Consider the following 23,250-nt stretch of genomic DNA (forward strand, 5'->3'; position numbering starts at 1 on the left):
TCTTTGGTGATGCAATGCACGCAAAGCAGCAACATTCTCATCTAATGTTTCTATTGTAGGAAGACAGACAGCTGGCTTGAAAATTGTTCTGTCCCTCCCCAGTGTTCACTGGTGCCACCTGTGTCCTGCTTGGCATTGGCCTGAGGAAGCACGGTGACTTCTCACCACCTCCAACTCCTCACTCAGTGCTTTGGGGAAAGGAACCAGGTGACCAACCTGTTACAGCAGCCACTTGTCAGTCAAGCCCTCTCCATGGTCACAGCTGCTCTCCTTTCCTCTCCACGTGCTATCAAGAAAAAAGAAGATATTCTGCAATGTTTGTGTTTTGATCTCCTTTAAATCCCTTTAGCATCACAGTCTCACGCAGCAATGACGACTAAGGTGCTTAGGGAAAGTCACTTTATTTTCTTTCTTCCTTAGAAACACTGTTTACAGTTTAAGAAAAGGTTCATTTTTGAAAAATAATCATCATCTCAAGAAGAGTCCTGTCCCCAGTGTCGGGGGCACCTGGCATCGCAGGCTTATGGGCCTCTCCGTAAATGTGGGGGCATTGTGAATGCCTCTGATCTGTGCTCCTGGAGTTCAACGGGAGAACAATGTGATCATTTTCCTTCCCATCAGCAGCTGACACCTCTGGGTCTAAACTAAAGCTCTTTCTGCAGCTGGTTCAGTCAGGCTCCTCGGCTGGAGCAGGTCAAGCCACTGTGCAGCAGACTGAGGTCACAGGGGAACCCCACTGTCCACTGCCCCCCTACACCACAGCTCATTCACCCCGAAAGGCTGGCTGGGCACAGGGATGGAAGAGAGTGGCCAGAGCTGCCCCGTGCCTCGGGGCTGCCGGAGGGTGAAAGCCTTTGGCAGAGGCGTGGGAGGCAAGCCAGGAAATACCGCAGCCGTACAGCCTTCAGCAACGTGGCTGGACATCAGGGTCTGCCCTGGCTCTTTGCACACGGATCCTTTGCAGCTCCTCAGGGCCTGCAGCTGACACAGAGGTTGCATATACGGAAAGGGAAAGATTGTTGGCACATGAAAGTGGGGATTTTCCCAAGAGAAAATAACCCACCTCCCTCTCATTTAAATGCACTTTTCCAGCTGGGCTGCAGTACCTCCAGAATGCCAGGGTTTCCAAGGGCAACACCGATGGACATGTTGCTGGACCTTGTGCCCAGACGTTACCTCTCCAAACTAAGACAGTTAGTTTCTTGACACAAGAGATCTCAAATGGATTCAATTTCCATTTTCATCAGATTACCACCTCTGCCCAAACCAGCAGCGACACTGTCACCTGGACTGTGTGGAACGAAGGAACCCTACCTGCAGGCTCCTCACAGCACGTCCTCACCAGCAGCAGGACACTGGACTCTCACAGCGGGTGCCTAATGGGACTTGGAAGAATTATACGTATTGTTCAGGGCTGTTGGAGAGTGGGATAGAACTACTCTGAAACTATTCACTGCCAAAGCCATGAAGCTGGAAAATACAGAAGTTGCAGACAATATTAAGAGCAGTGCTGTCACTATTAAACTATTGCCAAGCTTCTTGGGGTTGGGGTCTTTATAGGAATTGGCACCTGCATTTAAAGTCCGTAAATCTTCGTTACTGTCTGCACAGTGACACTTCCAGCAGGGCTCGGGCTTTTAGATCCAGACCATTCTGTGGTTCCGCTTGCATATATCCAGTGAGGCTGTGGCTTTGAAACCCCCTTGGCAATTTTCTTTATGGACATGGAATGTTCTGCTGCTGAACGGGGTGCCAGCACACACCAGGGTCTCCTCGCTGAAGCACTCAGAAGTCAAACAAACGCTCCCCCTCCACATGCAACTCCAAACACTCTTCGCTGCGAAGACCACAGCCACTGCCTCCCTCATCACACTGCGAGTTATGATAGATTGCTGGCATGCACCATTTGTTATTTATCTTAAGACAGAAAGCATTATAAATATTTTCATCCAAGAAATCCTAAAAACAGGAGGGAAGGGTTAAATAAAGGCTTTACCCTCCTCAATATAAAGCATCAAAAAATATAGGTGAATAGAATAAAAATCAGTGTTAGCCAAGAAATGGAGAACAAAATTCAGCAGCCAGCCCAGAGTTCAGCAAGTCCCAACCTAAGCTCAGCAGCCAGAGACATCTCTTGCTTTGCGCTTCCGCTGGTATCTTACATGCAAGGGATCAAATCCCCTTTCTCTGGACCCAAACAGTGCCCAGTGAGGAGTTCTGGCTGTGTAATCGGCTGCTGTGAAAGTTTTGGACCCTCCGCTCCTCTCGTACTCTTGTACCAACTCCTGGAAGCGGTCGTAGTTGATCCAGGTGCACCACTCCCCGTTGATCTTGAACTGGAAAGAAGAGAAACACATTACTGAGCCAGGGAGCGACGAGGAGCACCAAATAACACATTTACGCTAAGACAAGCTGCTTCCATATTAAATCACTTACCCAGCTGTATTCTTTTTTAATTTGCCTGCCCCACTGAGGCCCAGGGTAAGGCCATGCAGAAAGCAATTAGAATAACAACTAGAAAAAAAGAAATACAGGTGGACAAATACCCATAACTTACTACTTCAGAGCCACACTTCATCCACAGCGTTTGACAACACACACGGATACAGGATGGCTATGTTTCCTACAGCTTGAGTCATTTAGTACTGTCTACCAGCAGATAATCTCCAAGAGGACCCTTCGAAGTAGCATATTCTACCACCATTTCGGCCCCACTTTCAGGAGGAACACTTCCATGGCATATCGCAAAGGTTTCTCAGACGTGTCTGCACTTGCCGGATGTGACACCAGAAAGGCTCTAGTCTGGGGAACTGGAAGAGCCCGGAAGGCAAAATGGAAACTTGAGAGTGATGCCCAGGAGGCACTTGATAAAGGGACCTTTCCAAGGTCAACCAGAGCCGCTGTTCCAAGGGAGTGACACAGCCTCCAGGACAGGCACAGCCTGGCAAAACAGTACGGGAGCAACACCAAAGTCATGTGCTGTGGTCACTGGGATGAATTCGAGCGATACTTGAAAGGGGTAAGAGGGCTGTGTTTGGGAACAGGGGAAGATAAAAAAGGTTTAATGACATGAATCCTCTTTCCATGTGAGAATTTTAAGAATTGCTTATTTTGACAAGCTGAAGCTAAGCTGCATTTGTCTAGTAGGCCTGCTCTGCTAATTTAGCAACAGCCTTGACTGAATCCTCAATTAGGATTTATCTGAGCTAAAAGCTTATTATGCACTTCATCAAAAAAAAAAAAAGAGGGAAAACAGACTGACTCTCTGTTGGTTTTTTTTTTTCCCAAAACCTGATGGCTATGCATTTAAGATGGCACTTGACGTCCTGCCCAAGAGCTAAAAGCTTTTTTGGTTGGAAAAGCTGCTGATGCTTGCAAAATTCTGCAATCAAACATTGCGATTGCTAATCTATAACCGCCTGCGCAACTACAGCGAGTTCTTGCAGGAGCCGTCCTCCGCCCAGAGCGGAGATGTCAGACTGCAGAGTCATAACAGCGGGAATGAGTCTCTCCATAAATAAACTTGCCCAATGCTCATTCTTCATACGCTAACGTGGAGGCCACGTTTCACCAAGACAACACATCCTTTCCAGTGTGCGCGGCTGCAAGTCAAGCAGTAGCAGAGGAGACAACATCCTGTCTGCAAAGCAGCAGGTCCCAACAGGATCCAGGCTCAGGAAACATGAACGTCGCCTCCCAGTGAGTGCGGAGGGGGTAGGAGACAAGTTCCTGCTATCTAAGACTCCCTGCTGCCCCCAGATTTGATTCACTAACATGCAGAAAATTCTCACACAAATTAAGGGCAAACTCACCCCAACCCACAGGATCCAGCAGAGCCTTTAACACACATGGCACACGGGAGAGCTGTTTGGCATACAAGCTGCTGAGCTTGTTTCCTAGCACATAAAGAACAAAAAAGCCACCAAGACTTGAATTCAGCTGAACGGGCAATTTGGTAAAGCCTGTTTCCATGAAAACCAATGCCGTAACCTCAGGATGGAAAGGGGAGCTTGTAACAGGCCATTAACTCTGCTCAAGAGTGGCTCAGTGAGAGCACCAAAGCCACAGAGATACTGGTGCCACCCAGACTGGACAAAATGAGGGTATGGACCGCAGCCACCATCCCCAGCCCAAACACTGGCATAGATACCTGCTTCTCCAAACTCTTAAAGCTAGAAACTGCAGGAAAACAGCACACTATAACCTGCAGGAGATACTAAGAACTATTTCTAGTCTATTTGTAGAAGCCCTGCTCAGATCTTTGCTGTGTCAAGCCATTCGATGGTGATGCAGCAGTAGTCATAATCAGTTTAACTGGCAACGGGTGGGTAAAAACCCACCACTCTATGAACAGGCTGGCATCAGCGCTGGTGCTTTCATCACCTGCAGCTTCAACACCAGTGTAACACTGTCACTGCCCAGCCGAGGGAAGAAGCGGTTTCACACAGCGATGAGAGTCTGGAAGGTAATCAGATAGTTTCTCTCTTTTTAGAATCATAGAATCACCACGTTGGAAAGGACCCCTTGGATCATCGAGTCCAACCATTCCTAACACCCCCTAAAACCATGTCCCTAAGCACTTCATGAACCCGTTCCTTAAACCCCTCCAGGGAAGGTGACTCCACCCCCTCCCTGGGCAGCCTCTGACAGGGCCCCATGACTCTTTGCATGAAAATTTTTTTTCTGATATCCAGCCTGACCCTCCCCTGGTGCAGCTTGAGGCCATTCCCTCTTGTCCTGTCCTCTGTCACTTGGGAGAAGAGCCCAGCACCCTCCTCTCCACAACCTCCTTTCCGGCAGTTGTAGAGAGCAATAAGGTCTCCCCTCAGCCTCCTCTTCTCCAGGCTGAACAACCCCAGCTCTCTCAGCCGCTCCTCGTAAGACTTGTTCTCCAGCCCCTCACCAGCTTCATTGCTCTTCTCTGGACACGCTCCAGAGCCTCAACATCCTTCTTGTGGTGAGGGGCCAAGAACTGAACACAGTACTCAAGGTGTGGTCTCACCAGTGCTGAGTACAGAGGGAAAATAACCTCCCTGGACCTGCTGGTCACACCATTTCTGATCCAAGCCAAGATGCCATTGGCCTTCTTGGGGGGGCACACTGCTGGCTCATGTTCAGTCAATCAACACCCCCAGGTCCTTCTCTTCCGTGCAGCTCTCCAGCCACTCTTCCCCCAGTCTGTAGCACTGCACAGGGTTGTTGTGCCCCAAGTGCAGGACCCAGCATTTGGCCTTGTTGAACCTCCTGCCATTGGCCTCGGCCCAGCGGTCCAGCCTGTTCAGATCCCTTTGCAGAGCAAACTAAATGAAGGAAATGATTCCCCTCCCTCCCTGCATCATGCCACGGCTGTATCTCACCACAGCTGCTGTTCTGTACTTTGATGAGTCAAGCAGCAGAAGGACACAGAACTGAACATCTCCCAACACCAGTCCCAAAAAGTCTCCATCCTCTGGAACTGAGCAGCTTTCAGAGGCCACCGAAGGAAGCATGCAGTGCAGCAAACAAGGATGCAGCAGGCCTGAAGAGACCATCCCCAGACCACAACCAGGTTGTGCTCCTGAGCAAGGTGAGGTGCTAAGAGGTGGCTCGATGAGGGACCTGTGCCCCATCCTCCCCTCAGCACAAAGCACTGCGTATGCTTTTCTGGGGATAAGACCACTGCTTTGCAGGATAAAACCCTTCAGACTTGCATAAACCATGTGCGTTGCTCTGCATCCTGAACTCCGGCTGGGTCACCAAAGTGAGATTTTAACCTATTTAATTTTCATTCCACCCAAACACGCAGCTCCTGGCACAGCAGAGCTATTAAAGCTGAGAGCCGCCTGCTTGCTGTAGACTAAGGTGACACCACCGTTCCCACCGGAATAATCAGACAAAGGCTGCCCAGGATTCATTACAAAAGCAGGTTAAATAATATTAAATATTTTTAGTGCTGCAATAGCACAGCTATAAAACACCAAGAAATGGGAGCAATCCTTAAATTGTGTCGTGGAAAGCAATTACTTCTGCTGAGGAACAAAACATGGGCCGGGGGAGAACAGTCTCAATTGCTCACAAGATTTACAGACTGGATTTTAACAATTTTATGATTATTCCATAGATAACAAAAGATTTAAGACCCCAAATAGTTTCATAACATCCCTTTAACAGGTGAGCCAATGCTAAACATGACTGTTATTGCAGACTAATGCAGTCAGGGGTTTTAGTGAATTTTTCACTACCTACTTAAGTCTTTTAAGGCGATAAATACATCGACAGAAGACAAATGGCAGAAATTCTTCCCTTGTTTGTTTTTTTTTTAAAGCTAGCATCATAAAAAAGTAATAAACCTCCTTCAGCCAGCTCTGAAGCCAGGCTGTGTTGTCTGCAAAGGCAAACTCATCCTCCCCAAGGGCTTTGCTCAAGCAGCAGGATGACACGAGAGCCAGTGCACGCCTTCCCCTCAGAGCTCATGCTTCCACAGTCCCCAAGCTCTGGTCCCTGTGGTCCCACCACAAATCTCTCCCTACAGACGCAGAACGGGTGCAGAGCGATGCAAAACTTGCCTAATTTTTCAATATCCTACAGCCAGGGCAAGGAGCACCAGCCTAAGCAGGTATTAACAGTGAGAAAATGACAGGCGAAAGAAAGAAGGGGAAACTTGTCATGGCCTTCAAGCCCAGAAAAGCAGCTCCAGGCATGACAGTGGACCACCACTGGGACATCTGTCAAGGGGTTACACACCTCTGCCGGGAAAGGCATGGTTGGACCCAGGGGAGCCACAGGGCAAAGGTGCAAAAGGATGGAGCCACCTGGAGCTGGATTGTCCATGGATACAGCCAGTCCCTCAAAAACTCCATAGCCAAACTAAAACACGTACACCACAAAGAAAATCAGCAGCCAGGACTGAAACAGAGAGCCAGCTCTGAAGCCAGGCCTGGGAGCATCAGCAGAACACAGCTCACACCTTCTTTTTTTCTTACAACTCACAAGAGTGGATATGAAGAGGAAATCTCTTTCAATTATTTTTTGCAGTAGGTTTACAGCTGCTTTGACCAGACAGAGAGAAGCTTCTTGCTACAGAAATCCATCAACATTCATGAAGGAGTAGAGTCACACTATGTATTTCTTATCAACATATTTGCATAAGCAATTTTGGGGTGTAAAAACATATGCATATATTGAGAACAATATAGTATGATTTACTACATTCCCCCAGACATGCATAATTGCCAAAAAATAAACACAGGGTGTATATGAAGAGATGAAGTATAGAAGAGAAGCAGAGATGGTGACACACGAAACACTTACACTGAAAAATGGAAGTCAGCCAAAAATCAATTAGTTTTTCCTAACAAGGATAATGTTATATTTTCTTCAGAGAAAAGACACTGAAATGAGGAGGCTCCTCTTCATCCATTCACTCTGGGCTTTCTCTATAAATAAAAAAAATCATGTATTTTCAAGAAAGGAGTAAATAGGATGGGCTATGTAAGAGAATGAAGCACAGCAGTGGTGCAAAGCCTGTTGGAGCTCCTTGTAGGGAAAACCCTGGGTTGGAAGGACAGAATTTGTCCCTGATGCGGAGAGGATCCATGGGAAACCTTTATCCAGTGAGGAGGGTTGCAACACAGCATCCCCGAGGAGCAGAAAGAAGACTGGGAAGAACTTGTCTTGCAACAGCATCTCTTTAATGACTCAAGGACATAAAGATTTAGTAGTCTAACCAATGGATTCTTCCCCAGGCGGCTGCACAGGATTTAATGGTTAATACAGCAGTTTTATGTGTAAAGACCACACGCACACACACAAATCAATCAGTGTTGAGCAGGGAAAAAAAGTGCATGATTCAGTTGCAAGGAGGCACAGAAACTGGTGTAGCATCACATAGGAAGGCAGGGAGAGCCCACTGCTCCTCTGAGGGCTTTTTTAGTTATGATATCCAGCATTTTAAAATCTGGTCCTGAACCTCAAAAACTTGTTTTCAAGAATCCACGTCTTACATGTGAATATTCACAAACGCGTATGTGAATATACCAATAAAAAATTAAACCCATCCTGGCTACTTTTTACTCCGGCCACAACTGTTCCTGTGGCAGGGCAGGAGGTACCACCCATCACCCTTTTCATTTCCTCTTACATTTCCACTGTCACCAAAGAGACCAAAGGACACTTAAAGACCCCAGGTCTGCTGCAGCATTTCGGTTCTAAAGGAACAGCACAAAGCTTACAGAGAATCACTCTGTGAGCCACATCCATGCATTCAGTGGGGTAACATATGCATTTTTTCCATAATGGACAAAGTCTCATGAGCTGCCTGGGAGGTACAGCTGGGCTCCTGCAGGAATTTGAATACCACAGCAGCCAAGGTGGTGTATGGAGTTGGGATGGGGAGGTTCATCCTGCTCTTGCCACTGTGGACTTGTCTTTAAGTTTATGATACCCCTTCTGAAAGTTATCACCACATCTGCCCACTCCACTTCATAGAATCATAGAATAGTTTGGGTTGGAAGGGACCTTAAAGATCATCCAGTTCCAATCCCTCTGCCATGGGCAGGGACATCCCACTGGCTCAGGCTGCCCAAGGCCCATCCAACCTGGCCCTGAACACCTCCAGGGATGGGGCAGCCACAGCTTCCCTGGACAACCTGGGCCAGTGCCTCACCCCTCTCACAGTGAAGAAATTCTTCCTAACGTCCAGTCTAAATCTGCCCCTCTCCAGTTTATACCTATTGCCCCTTGCTCTATCACTCCAAGCCTTTGTAAACAGCCCCTCTCCAGCTTTCCTGTAGCCCTTTCAGGTACTGGAAGGTTGCTCTAAGGTCTTCTCAGAGCCTTCTCTTCTCCAGGCTGAAAACCCACTTCACTTCTCAAAGTTGCTTGGCTTAGAAGCATTTAAGACCGCCGGTAGTAGAAACAGCAGATGCTCAAGTAAAGGGAAATGCCATGTCAAACGTGTCACTTGGAAATGCGTTATTACTCCAGATTTGCAATGCAGCAGGTTTTGGCTACTGGTTTTCTATCGCAGGTCTCCCCCATCAGCCACTTCTCTAGGTACAACATCAAAAAGGCAGTGGGAAAAATGATCTTGATGGCTCCAACCTTGAGCTCCTTAATCTAAATTTGAAGACAGCCCATCATTGTGATAAACAAAACAGCCTTTACACTTCCACACAGGCTATTATTTAAACAGATCATATACAATAGGACTGCAAAGCACTTACATTACGCAACCGCTATGACTGTTTTTGCCACCTGCCAGTATGAAGCTCTCCAAGTCAAACAAATAATTCATCGAATTATTACACGCAGCTTCTCATCTAATTAAGGCTCACAATTATTTAAGGCTCCCTTTGTTCAACAGTGGCGCTGACTGAACAGGAGTCACTCAGGAAAAGGAGAAAAAATACTGTAGATTAATTTATCTTAACAGGGTCATATGGCTCGTTAAAAATCTGGAAAACTTTTCATTTTAATTACCAGCTGTAACCTCAGGCTTTAGTGGGAAGAAATTAAGCTGCTTATTAAGTTACAAATGCATGCAATACAAGGTAATCAATGCAACAGGGGTCCAGGCAGGCCGAGGTAAGAGTTTGCTACACGCCACGTCCACAGGGCTAAACAAAAATCTGAGCCCCGGGAATAACCAAGTTTTAAACCCCTCAGCAACTTTGCAGACAGATTCTAGGAAGAGTTAACGGTAGCAAAGGTTTCTCAATTTTAGATGGAAACACGGTAGCCCTGTGGTTATACATTCAGTGCCTTAACCGAGTGCTCATCAGCAATTAGAAATAGCAAAGTAGATGAAACGCCTTCCAAAGCTGGTGACTAGAATGCACGGAAACGAGATCTGCTATTATGATTTCCAAGAGTGACAGAAGAAGGCAATGCCAAACCCAGGCGGATCGGACCCACGCACAGCCAGGTGGGTGCCGTCCCTCACAGCGCCGCACAGCCCTGCGCCCATGGGGCCGTAACTCTGCAGCTCTTTAGTTTTTCTTTATTACATCTGATCTGGTGTGAGGCATTCTAAAGAAAAGATTCATTATTGCTGATTATTTTTTAATCCTTATCGGCAGCAGAGCAGAATATCTTGTCTGCCAATTCAACTAGGGCTACGTCCAGACTGTTTTAATTCCGATGGATGAAAAATGGACTACTTGAGCACAACTGTGATCTTTCAATAACTAACAGATCGAGCACAGCAGAGCCACCTTCCTACTTGGAAGAAGAGAATGAAAAAAGCCCTTAAGGAAACAGCACAGGAAGGACATAGATCTGTTGGACTGAATCCAGAGGAGGCTACGGACATGATCTGAGGGCTGGAGTACCTCCAATACAAGGACAGGCTGAGAGTTCAGGGTATTCAGCCTGGAGAAGAGAAGGCTGTGAGGAGACCTTAGAGCAGCTTCCAGTCCTGAAAGCTGGGGAGGGGCTCTTGATCAGGGAGGGCAGGGATAGGATGAGGAGGAATGGGTTTAGGCTGAAAGAGGGGAGATTGAGATAAAATCTTATGAAGAAATGTTTTGCTGTGAGGGTGGGGAGGTCCTGGCACAGGTTGCCCAGAGCAGTGGTGGCTGTCCCATCCCTGGAGGGGTTCAAGGCCAGCTTGGATGGGGCTTCAAGCAACCAGATACAGTGGACGCATCCCCCCGCCATGACAGGGGGGTTGGAACTGGATCTTTAATGTCCCTTCCAACTCAAATCATTCTATGATTCTCTGAAACACAACATTTCATCCTCACACTGGCACTAAGGCTGTTTTCCGGCTACTGAGTCACCTTGTCCTCAGCTGGGGAACAATCCCATCCCTGCAGGCACAGGGACATTGCAGCCATTTGGTGACCTTCTGACACGAAGCAGCAGCCCAAGTTTGGTTTTCTTTTTGTACTGTGTCTCTGTCACAGGTATAGGATAGCGCTGACGAGTGAGCAAGCAGAGAATGTGATCCAAACTCTGGATATGGGATGATGGATAGCAAGGACAGCTTAGAATCTCCAAATGAGGCAGGAAGGAAATAAATGTGATGGACTATTTTTCTCTAATATAACCCTTGTTAGTCGATCTGCAGCTGGTAGTTAAGTGCTTCCTTTTCCTCCCTAAATATAGATGAAATGCTCAGCATGGAACAACTTCAATGCCTTTCACCCAACCTCTCGAGCCTTCTGCAAGAGCAGGCAGGAAGCACATGAAGCCTTCACATCCCACCTGAGCCCCTATGGCACAAATGGTGCTGGAAAATGCAGTGGGAAGGAAAAAACAGATTCCCCTCTCTGTTGAGAAGATTTCTTAGTTGATGGAGAGCAATGAGAACCTTTGGCCAGGGTACTATCTCCCCCCAGTTTAAATTACTCATGATACCAGCCCTGGAGGAACCCTGCATACTCTCAGCAGTGGATTTGGGTTATGAGAAATGGAATGCTTACAGGGATCTTCCTAAAAGCAGCTGCCTTGGGTCATTTTGTGGCTCATCTCCGAGTGTAGAGGATGCCAAGCTCACCCTGTCATGCTGGAGAGTGCAACACTTAGTCCAGATAACCTCCACCAGGAAAATAATCCAGCCAATGAGACGAGGCAGCTCTGGGGTGCAGGACTGCGTCTGCACCACAAAGGAGCATCTGAATCCAGTATATGGACTTGAATCTGCTTGTGGAAGTCAGTAACATCAGGCGAAAAAGGATCACAGTCACTTTTCTGAGCTCACTGGCCATTCATTTCACCCTGTTAATTGAGACCCTCAGAGGGAGTAAAAAAGCATGGGACTTGAGGACTACTCCCTGTGCTACGCGTAGCTAAACGGCATGGAAACCAATCCCAGCCTCACAGGGAAGAGCCAGGGATGATGCTCACACGTACTGGCAGATCCAAGGACCAGATCAAGCAGCAGCACACGATACAAATCGCACTAATAAGAAACTCACAGCTGTAAAGCAATAGGGAGAATGTGGCTGAAAAAACAACCCGCTTGCAAAAGCAAGGTAGATATTTAAAGGAACGTTAATAGGAGAGGGTTTTACTCTAGAGATGAACAAGATGCTTTCATTCAAAATGTCTTTGCTGCAAGGCAGCTACAGCACATTCCCCCTTAGGCCACTTGTTATGGTTGTCTCAAGGATATATTTACTGGACAGCCCTGGGAAAGCAGTTGCCTAAGGTGCCCCTCTAGGAAAGGTTACTTAAATTAACTGTTAAATTATAAAGTTGGTGGTCTCTCAATATCTCAGCCAATTAGTTCAAAAGCACTGTAATAAATTAGATTTTTTTGCACCACAGTGTTTATAGGATTTGCTACAAAGCATATATAATTACTCAAGAGTTAAGCACTACTGCTAAAGAAAAGAATCGAGGTGAACGGAGCCAAAACACACTGGGCACCTCTCAAGTAGAGAGATGGAAACCAGTATGTGAGGGGTTCTGGAAAGCTGCAAGGAGGACACAAAAGATGAGGAAGAGGAGCTCTCCCAGCTGTGGAAACCTAGATCAAGCCAAGGGAGAGCTGCGCTCAACCCTGCCTGTCCTCTCTTGGCCTTCAGGCTTAAGACGCTGATACCCAGCTGGCCTAAAAAAAAAGTGGAAATACCAGAAACCAATGTTTTTTCAGGTCACAATGAGCCGAGTGCAGTTGTTCGCTGTTATTTTTCAGGGCTCTGGGAAGCACAACTGGAAAACAAACATTTTGCTGTAAGGCTTCAGTTTATAAGGCTTTTTAAGCTGTCCTTGAACAATGCATGAGTGCCAGATCCAAAGCTCTCCAAGGTTAAGCAGGGCACATCTCCCTTCCCAAGACTCAGAGTGCTGAAGGCTTCCACAAACACTTCACCTGTACCTGCAGAAAAACCCTGATCCTGAGAACGGTTCTGGTCAGCAGGGAAAAAAAACTTGTGTGGGAAGAGACTTGGAAGCCAAATGGGAGATTTTTAAGGCACTGAAGTACCCCAAAACCACCAATCTCTGTATTGCCTCTTGATTTCCCGTGAAAATAATGCCAGACACATAAACTGCAGTTTCCTCTAGCAAAACTCCCTTTTTCTACCTAAATCTCTGGCCTTAATACACCGAATCCTAAACAACTATTCACCCAGTAAGCAGGTGCCAATCACTGATTCCTCATACCTCAAAGAGCAGAGGTTGTAAAAAAGATGCTTTATTTCCCTGACATTTCCGGGCTTTTCTGTACAAGCCGGCATTTCAATACTGGCACTTAAAATTATTAATTTTAAGCACTGTTTGAACACCTTAAAACTCAGACCTACTAGAAAACAAAGAAATAAATCACTTTCCATAATGTTTTTTATTACTTTCTTCCTGCAACTCCTTAACTTTTTAAATACACCTTTGATTTTGCAATTACTCGCTACAGTTTGATTGCTCCCAGAGCACAGGTTTTCCACAAATAATATACACTGACAAATTTTATTCTCCACTGGAGCCTGAAATTCAGAATTAAATCTAATAGAAATAAATTTATTTTTTATTAGCTATTTTAGTACCGTGTAGAGATTGTTTCCCAAAGACGCCCTCTCCTAATGGCTTTGGAAAGCAGTGCAGCTGTTGAATTCCTCCTGGGCCGGTATCAATCTATTCTTGTTACTAACAGTGTTACTTAAATTATGCATTAATAAGTTAGGAGACAATGTTTCCTTTCTTTCCTTGGGTTCTTCGTTTTAGAACAGGAAACAATAGCTTGCATTCAAGGATTTGCTCAGGCACAGTTGTTAGTGGCAACAACCAAGATCGCGACTGTAAATAAGACAACCTTAAGGTGAGTTAAAACACAAACAAGGCCAGATATCCTGGTTTTCATTGCTCCTTTCCAGTTGTTCCCCTAAAACTGCAAATTGTAAAAGCAAGCAACAGTTTGGTAACGGAGCATAAGTTTTCAACAATGGGATTGCAATCCTCTTCAAACATGGATTTCAAATAAATACTCAGATCTTCTGCAAGTAGCGATTTTAACCAGCTATTCCCTGCACGTATTGTGCATCGCCTCGCGCAGAAAGCCCTGTGCCACCACTCACAGAACCAGCTCCCGTTTAAGCAGGGGATGCGCCTTCAACAAACACGAGCAAAGAATATGCAAAGATGAAAATCATAACAATTAGCATAATAAGTAGCTGCTCCATCAATTGCCCAGCTAGCACATTATTATCTTTCTATTAAGCTTTTCTGGAGCTCAGAAAATCAAGTTGCACTTGATATTTTTCGTATCCTGCATCCTTTAAAATTAAATATTTTTTTGTCATTTCCCTTCTATTGCTAATTGTGCTGATATTTATGAAGGATCCCAAGTTTCAAACCAAACACTTTACAGACACAGGCTGCTGAGACATGCTTGGCCTGCAGAGCACTCCAGTAGCATCAGTGATGCTGGACTGGTGTCAGAAGGCAGCACTGTTTCTTCTCCTCCATCATTAGGATGGAGAACACATAGGATTGTTCCAGCAGCTTCATTTGTCCTGCAAAACAGCTTGCCGAATCATAGAAGAGTTGGAAGGGACCTTAAACCAACCCCTGCCATGGGCAGGGACATCCCACTGGATCAGGCTGCCCAAGACCCATCCAGCCTGGCCTGGAACACCTCCAGGGATGGGGCAGCCACAACTTCCCTGGACAACCTGGGCCAGTGTCTCACCACTCTCATCATGAAGAAATTCTTCCTAATGTCCAGTCTAAACCTGCTCCTCTCCAGTTTATACCCATTCTCCCTCGTCCTGTCCCCACAAGCCTTTATGAACAGCCACTCCTCAGCTTTCCTGTAGCCCCTTCAGGTACTGGAAGGTCACTATAAGATGTCCTCAGAGCCTTCTCTTCTCCAGGCTGAACAAGCCCAACTCTCTCAGCCTGTCCTCGTAGGGAAGGTGCTCCAGCCCTCCAATCATCTTTGTAGCCTCCTCTGGACCCGTTCCAACAGCTCCATCTCCTTCTTACGTTGAGGATTCCAGAACTGGACACTATTCCAGATGAGGTCTCTCAAGAGAGGAACAGAGGGGCAGAATCCCCTCCCTCTCCCTGCTGCCCACGCTGCTCTGGATGCAGCCCAGGACACAGTTGGCCTTCTGGGCTGCGAGTGCACGTTGCCGGATCATGTCGAGCTTCTCATCAACCAGCAGCTCTAGTTTAAAAAGAGAGCATCCTCTGTTAACTTCCACGTGTCAATGTCTTTTGCCAAAATTATTTCTCCAAAGGAAGAAAAATACATTATTTTAACTCTGGTTAAAAGGAAGGAGGTCTACAGTTCCAGTGAATATCATAAAGATTCAGAAGAGGAAAACCACAGCCATCTCCTATTCTGGTGTAACTTCCTTTCACGGAAAACCATAATGAAAACACAGAAACAAGACAAAACCAGCTGACCCACCTGCAGCAGACTTGCTCTTGCCTTTCTCAAAATGCAAAGCAGCGAGTGTGACAAAGCACAGGCAAGAAGCACTGAGCTCCTCCTGGAGCTGCTAAATGCTTCTTGCCTGATTGCTGTGAGTTATCATGACCAGCTGCAACCCGCAGCAGCTTCGGTAACTATTCCCCAGCATGCTCTGCAATACCTGCTACACATCTCAATATTTAAAGGGGGTTTACAAGAAAGACGGGGAAAGCCTTTTTTCGCAGAGCCTGTAGCAACAGGACAAGGGATAATGGTGTTAAACTAAAAAGAGGAGAAGGTTAAGATTAGGTGTTAGGAAGAAATTTTTTTCACCAAGGGTGATGAAACACCGGCCCAGGTCACCTGAAGAGGTGGTAGAGGCTGGAAACATTCAGGGTCAGGTTGGATGGGACTCTGAGCAACCTGATTGAGTTGAATACGTCCCTGCTCACTGCTGGGGGGCTGGACTGGGTGACCTTCATGGTCCCTTCTAATCCAAACCATTCTATGATTCCATGATTTGTTTTCTCCCCTAAAATATCCAGCTAACTCTAGAGAAATACGTTGGAACAAGGCAACTGTATAACACTTTCAGGTAGAAGATCCAGCACCGGGTCTCACACCCTGGCACAGTCTCACCTTCTTGTGAGCTACCAGGAGACAGTTTGAGTGTTCGTGCTCACAGGCGATTTCATAGTCGGGGATGAGGTCAGCCAGTTCCTGGACGAAGTGCACCACCTCCTCGTGCCAGGGGACGTTGGCCATGGTGAGGTTGCTGGCTGAGCTTTCACCGCAGTATGTCACACCCTGAGAAGAAAAATGGAAATCATCACTGTCAGCTTAACCCTTTATCAGCTCAGGGCAGTGCCAGCACATCAACCACACCAAACCCTGAACACAGTCTGTTTCGTCCCCCGCTTCACATTGCATCTTATGGAAAGGCAACAAATTTAGAGATGGCAACAAAAATCAGTCTCTCCCTCAATGATACAAACCACCGCACACCCAGGCTTCCCCAGCACTAAAACACAGGGTAGCCTTTATCTTGGAAAGTAGCTTTTAAAGCACTCAAATGGAAGATGCTTGTGCTCCTGAGCTACCAAGGTATCAGCAGCTCCTCTCGCCTGGAGGCCTGCAGGCTGCTCACCAAGCGTCTGCCAGCACAGCGTGGCAGCACTTTAAAGAAGGCACTGAGGGTTTTCCTCCCTGCTTTTCCCCCAGATCTCATCTAGAGGAGGTGGCTACAGCGACTGCCAGGAACCCAGCACTCTGGATCCTCATTAAAATAAAACAACATAAGAGATAGGAGGCACTTGTCCAAACCACTCAATATCCCCCCTGGATATGGAGGGCCATGAGCTAGATACAAAAATAACACTGGTACAGTAAAGCCAGTGCAAACAGTTGGAAAACACAAAGATTATTTTTCAGGGCTGAGTACATGAGCAAACACCCCAAAAATATAAAGGCATTTGCAAAAATTCCCACCAGTTCATCTCGATCTTACTATCTTTTGCTTAAATGAATTCAGTATTTACTGAGAACTCTTTGGAAAAAAGAGTCTGTCTCTGCGTCTCCTCCACAAGCAGAGGGAGGGCAAAAATCCAGGCTTAAGTTGGTGCAAGTAGAGAAACTCCTATTGTTTACCAATGAGTAGAATTTACTTGATGACATTAAAAAGCAGTTTGCGTTGTTTTGGTCAACAGCAACCAGAACAATTGAGGAACCCACCACTCCAAAAGAGTCCACCCTGCTTTGAGAAACGCTGAGCGCTGAAGTCGTGGCCCCAGAGTGAACATCTTCAAGAAACATCGAGGGATTTTTTAATAATAATGATTTGTGCCGATTGTGAATCTCCCATTCGAGGCAGCCGAAAGGCCAGCACCATCGCTCCTGATCTCCCCCGACTTGGCAGAAGTAAAGGTCACACAGTGCTTGTACGTTGTATCTGCACCCAAAAACCCAGGCAGTCCATGGGGTGGGAAGCACCCAGCACGTGCAGGGTGCCATGACCAACACTATGAGTACTCCTTGGGCAGAGCGCAGAGAGAAGTTCCCCATCAAACATCGGTCTGCAAAGCTCTGTAGCTCACCAGAGTGAACAGGCAAGAGCATGAGGCTTTGGGAAAACAACTTTTCTGATAGCTTTCTAAAAGCACGCTCACATCTGGTTGCTAATTAAGAAGTGGTGTTGTTCAAAAGGTACTTTCATCTCAGATTTCATTGTATAAGGCAGCAGAGATATTGAGTTCTTGCTCCAACTCCTTTCCCAACCACCTGATAGAGCAAATAGACCGAAGGACAGCATAGCACAGTGGGACACACGTTCCTGCTGTGCCCTTCACAAAGCCAAGACACAAGCATGGCTGGTTTGGGTGATTTACTTGCAACAGAAGCTAAGGTCCTCTAGGTCACTGTAGAAACCATCTCCGTGCACCACAACAATCACCGGCCAGTGAACGTAGCCTATCAAATTCTCCTACACCCCCCTCCATCGAACTTCAGCCTCAGCACATTGAGATGAGCTGCTCTTAATTTGGAGATGCCATCGCCTGAAGCTCCTGAATTACTGGTCTTAGCTATGACCTTGATTTCACTAGTGCCTTGCTCCACCTTTAAGTTCTCAGAAATGAGCTCAGCACTATGTGGCATACTGAGATTTATTTTTGCTTATTTCTTTGTTTCCAAATAAAACTCATTACAGGCTCATCCAGCTGGTTTAACCTGCGGCATCCAACACAGGTCAGAGTCATTGTCACCCAAAAGGGCAAACTCGCATAAGAAACCAAGCTTTTCTTGTGAAGCCCAACTCCTCTGTACCTCTTTAGTGGTTTCACTAACCTTCACTCTTTGGCTGAGTTCTTTCATTCCAATCACAAAACCCCATCAAGCACAGGTCTTTAAAACTGAGCACACACAATGTTATGGATGATTATGTTTTGCGTTGTCACGTTTTTATTCACGAAGAACACTTCTGCTTCTTTTAAATGGCATTTGCATACTCCCTACGCTTACGGCACCAGCTGACGTTGCACCCCCACGACCTAAATCAGCTACATTAAAGCCAAACACATCACGTCCAGCAATAAACAGGGACAGATCCTTTGCAAATACTTAAAATTAGAGCAACGCGAACCACACAGTACTTAAATAAGGCTACAAAAGAAACAGACTCATGCTAGTTAGAAACTGTATAAGTTTTTGAAGCAATTACTTTCTGGCTGATAAATTTATGAGGGACCTGCTCTATTAATCTGCCCAAGCAAAGGATATTAGAGCCATGTACCATAATTCAGAGCCAACATGGAAACAGGTTGACTGTACACAACCGCAGACAAGTCCGGCAGTGCTAAACAGGGAAGAGCATTAATTTTTCAGCCCAGCATTGAAAGTCTGAAAAAGATTTTAAACATTTTTATATTAGAGCAGCCAGGACGCAACTAATAGGATCTGTATCTCCAAAGTTCAGCTCCATATAGCAGTATTTTCCCTGCATTCATTACACAGATTATGATTTGAGCAGCATGAAAAATGTATGACTACAGAGGGGGAAAATTCTTAAGAAGCTCCAACATGACTCACTCTTTTTACAAACTTCAAAGATATCATTTTCAAGCAAAGAAAGCGCAGAGGCAAATGGAATAACTATGTGCTTGGATGGCTGATTAATTCACAAGCACAAATCAATGAAAATCAGCTTAGCAGCACACCGAATGAAAGCACATCAGCTTTCAACTTCCGCAACTTCTTAAAACTTGAGTTAATTAACAGCACTGATACCACTTAAAAAATGTGAACAGTTGATTAGGGCGGTCATGTTGTATTTTTCAGTAATACACAAAGACAGTTATTAACACATCAAGTATTAAAAAAGGAAACCATTCTATTGTAAACCCTAAGCTCTTACACCAACTTCCCCGCAGTAGCAACGTCAGCAACGCTGCCTCTTAATTAGTCTTTAATAAGGGTGCTTTTAGCATCCTAATCATGTCACACAGCTTTGGTCAAATACCTTGAAATACAGATGCCTTTTGAAAAGCATCTCAATTATTCTCAGTTACACCGGTATGGATCCAGAATAACGGTGCTGAGCACGCTCTGGATTTCTGTGCTGCTGCAACGGAGCCGAGCATGCACAACTGTATTCAAGCAACGCCTTGTGCCAAGACGATTATCACTGCAGCGAGAAGCACATTTCTTCCACCACGACCTGGCTCCTTGCCGGAGATCTCAACAGCCAGCAATCATTTTAATCCATGGGACTATGAAGGAAAGATTGCTGGGGAACTTAATATGACAGTGCTTTGTTTCTCAATTCTGAAACTCCAGGCTTCCCAACTTAATTACTGAACAAGAGAATTTTCTTAACTTTGAACCCACAAATTATATATTTCTTTAATTGAGGCTCATGCGAATTAACAGAACAAAGTGTCAGCCAAGCTGCTGAGTGACAGAGCCACTGTTTAAAAACTGGGGCAGCCCTGACCCAGGACAAATATAAAAAGCCTCAAATGACATGTTGACAGATTGCACTCTCTGCAATAAAAATGCTTATGATCCAAGCATCAGCATTGTCCAAATTATATACACAAACTCTCACGCACGTCTGCTCCTCACTGGAATGTATCCGGGCTCATTGGTTGTTTTTAATAATCACTTTCGAGTTTATTTAATGAAGGACATTGGTTTATTTGTGTCAGTTGAATCTGAAAAGTGGAATGGAAATGGTTAGTTGCACAGCATAACCTCAATATTCAACACCAGCTCTCCAGATGCACCACACGTACAGATGTGCTACACGCAGATCGGCGCTGCAGCAGCCCATAAATCTTCAGTCACTCCCCTGCAGCCAAAGGAACTCCTCCTGTAAAAGCTAAACTCCAAAATGCTGGATGCAGCCTCTCATTCCAGCTTTCGGAACGAGCCACACTGACAGAAAAACAGCCAGTTTTAAATCACTCACCCCTCTGCTCCTTATACCCCAGTAAAAACAGACTGCACAGAGGGGAGCGGGAGGAGTAGAAAGACTTAAACTGGAAGGCAGGAGGTGAATTTTCAACCTGTGACCTGCTTTGCTCTGACCTGTGCCTATTCTGCCTCAGTTTCCCCAACTGCAAAACACAGTCCATGGTGCCAGCCCTTCTGCTGCAAGCAAGTACAGAGAGCCACGGACAGAAACTGTTAACTGAGCACAGCGACACTGGCCCATCACACTCAGCTAGGCTCCACACACTCTATTTCCTAGAGCTTCCCATAGTCACATCTAAAAGCCTTGTAAGCCTAATGCAATTTCCATGCCCTGTGCTTCCCACTTATTTTGGATAGTAACCTTTACTGAAACAAAAAATAGATGAGAACAATGCATCTGAGCCCGGATTTTCATCAGGCTCACATTTGCACCCACCTAGACTGCAAAAATTCCTCCTCCATTTCAGAAATGCATTTGTATTAAACCACAGGTTTGGAGTAAAGACTGACTTTTCAGTGTGGCAAGGTCGCTTGAGAATTCAAAATGTAGTCATTCACATGCAAGGAAACTTGTTATCAAGCCTTACTATGTACTCACACCTTGAAACCCTCACTGGTGTCAAGCTGAACTCCTCAGACACACCTGTTAGGAACTCAGAACCTTTAGCTGGATCAACAGAAGTAGCAGGCTGAGTCCCTGCCTCTGTCATCCAGCTGCTAATAACAAACAGAGCAGATTTCAGGAGAGGCTGCTTTCCGTGGTGACTGGGATTCACCCAGCAGAGCCAGACCCTGGGAGTGGACTCCCCTCCTGCTCTGCAGAACGATGGAGAAGCACGAAGACGGCACCATCCCATGCACAGCCCTGCCGCTGCCTTCCTGGCCACCTTGGAACAGCCTCGCCTTGTGTCTTGTTCTTGGACCCAGGGCTCGCAGTTGAGAGGACATTAAGTGGTCAACATTATTTTTCCAGGCGTGGAAATCATACATTGTTTGGATTTTATAGCAAGCACTAGGACGGGAGATTTTTTAACTTCACCTTCTCTTCATCTAAATGCAGACTGGAACGGCAGCAAGACTCTGAATAGCTTTTTGACAGGTGGGGCAATTGCCTCTTGCTGCATGCAATTAAAAACTCATTAAAGTAGAGCTCATTTTCCTCATTATTTTAAGCACTTAAATAATCTTCACTGTTTAAAATGACAAGAGTGAACACACTGGACAGACAGTTAGTTCCCTCTGGTCCTTCCTTCCAGAAATTTGCTTGCTCATTTTAATCTTGTAGCAAAGCTCTAGACACCAAGAGCGGGAGCTGCAGTCCCAGAAAGTTACCGTTGGCTCCACCGGACACCGAGGTCTCCCACCAGCGCAAGCTCAGTGCGAGGATGCTGTGCTAGAGCTGCAGAACAATCACCAGGGACGAGTGCTTTCCAGTGGCTGAAAAACTGATTTCACAAAGGAAATGCTGTGCAGTGCCACAACTCTCATCTCTGCTCTGGCCAAGTCCTGCCCTCAGACAGCACCGCGACACCACGGTAACAAACCTTGAACAAAGGACAAGCCAGGTTTGCTTTTTAACGCCTCTCTTAAATTGAAATGGATGGAGAGAAGCAGCAAGACTTTGTGCCGGCAAGGAAGCCACACTGCGAGATGAAGCTTCGCTTTAGCAAATACAGATCACATCCCCAGGGATATCGTTCCATTCACGGCTCTGGGCAGAGCAACCAGATCTTTCTCACCATTGCAGAAGCAGCTCTGAAATGCAAAATCTGGTTTGGGAGGCTGAGCACTTGACGTGCACAACCTTAAAGCTACCGACAGTGTGGAGAGGATGCGCGGACACAGTCACAACGGAATGTGAAAGTGTGTCCAAGTGTGTCCAAATTTAACTCCCACACGGATTTCAGTGCGCTCACCTGGCCTTGCAGAACGTGACCCAGCAGCACATTCCACCCGCACGCATCTGAATAAGACCCATCTAGGATTCACTTCAAAATCCTTTTGCCCCTTTGGTTTAAGAAGGAATGCAAGTGGCAAAATACTACATGTCAACATCTGGCTTTTAAAACAAAGAGAGTAACACTGCAAGAAGATGAGTTGCACGCTCAAGATCCTAAATACAATCAACTGTGGCATTATGGCATTAAATGACTACTGCAACAAATAAAGTTAATGTGTATTTAATAACCACATGACATATTCTTCCTTTCCTTGGGTTTTACACAAGGGTAATCAAGGCTAATTTCTATTGGCTTAAATAAGAGAATAGGGTCCCACAGAGTTATAACGCTGTAAGATACTCATGTAAATGAGAACAAGTATTAAGCCCTGCAAGAATCTAAATCTCTACCCACTCCACCCTGTGAGCCTCTCTGGAGCAACAGGGGATTAGCTACATTCATTTTAAATGAACGTCATTTATCTCAAGTATTTAACCAGGAAATCCCGCTGAGATGAGCCTCATTTTCTGGCAGATGCTTCGCAGTATCTTGTAATTTTTGTTGTTTATTTGCTTTGAGCACGAGCTGGTCTTGGTCTCTTTGACCTCTCACACTGGGGTTTTGGAAAAAAAGAATGGTAAGCCCTATCCACACGCCAAATAGATTCTTCAATATGCTTCATTCTCAAATGATCACAAGAAATTACTTTTAATCCAAAAAAATCAAGTCCTGTGGGTCACAAATGGTGTGTGAACACCAAAAGTGCAGGGGCTGGACTAAAGGCCAGTTACACCCTGGCAGGAGCTGTCACCCAAGTGTGGATCAGTGCATGAAGGAATGCATGAAGAGGAACACCGACAGCAACAACAAGTGAACTGAACCCCCCTCACTACTGCCCATCTTGCTTTGGGTCCAAATTTAACTTCCCACTTGAGGTACTATTATATCAAGTATCACCTTGAATGCTGTGGGATTATATCCATGTGACCACTCTGCTTCAAC

At 45.9% G+C, this 23,250-nt stretch overlaps 1 protein-coding gene across 3 annotated transcripts in view; it reads right to left on the reverse strand.

Moving 5' to 3' along the window:
• Positions 1-401: 401 nt before the first annotated feature.
• The window catches only part of LOC104064672 (S-adenosyl-L-methionine-dependent tRNA 4-demethylwyosine synthase TYW1), a 98,715-nt gene continuing 75,866 nt past the window's right edge, over positions 402-23,250 (reverse strand). For all 3 annotated transcript variants that reach the window (XM_054085342.1, XM_054085343.1, XM_054085344.1), the window contains exons 15-16: positions 15,980-16,147; positions 402-2,336 (exon numbers count right to left, since the gene is read on the reverse strand). In XM_054085342.1, the coding sequence (XP_053941317.1) occupies positions 2,115-2,336; positions 15,980-16,147 (390 nt within the window). In that variant the 3' untranslated portion in view covers positions 402-2,114. The remainder of the gene's footprint in view (positions 2,337-15,979; positions 16,148-23,250) is intronic.

The sequence above is a fragment of the Cuculus canorus genome, chromosome 20, assembly GCF_017976375.1.
Source record: "Cuculus canorus isolate bCucCan1 chromosome 20, bCucCan1.pri, whole genome shotgun sequence".
Taxonomy (NCBI): Eukaryota; Metazoa; Chordata; class Aves; order Cuculiformes; family Cuculidae; genus Cuculus; species Cuculus canorus.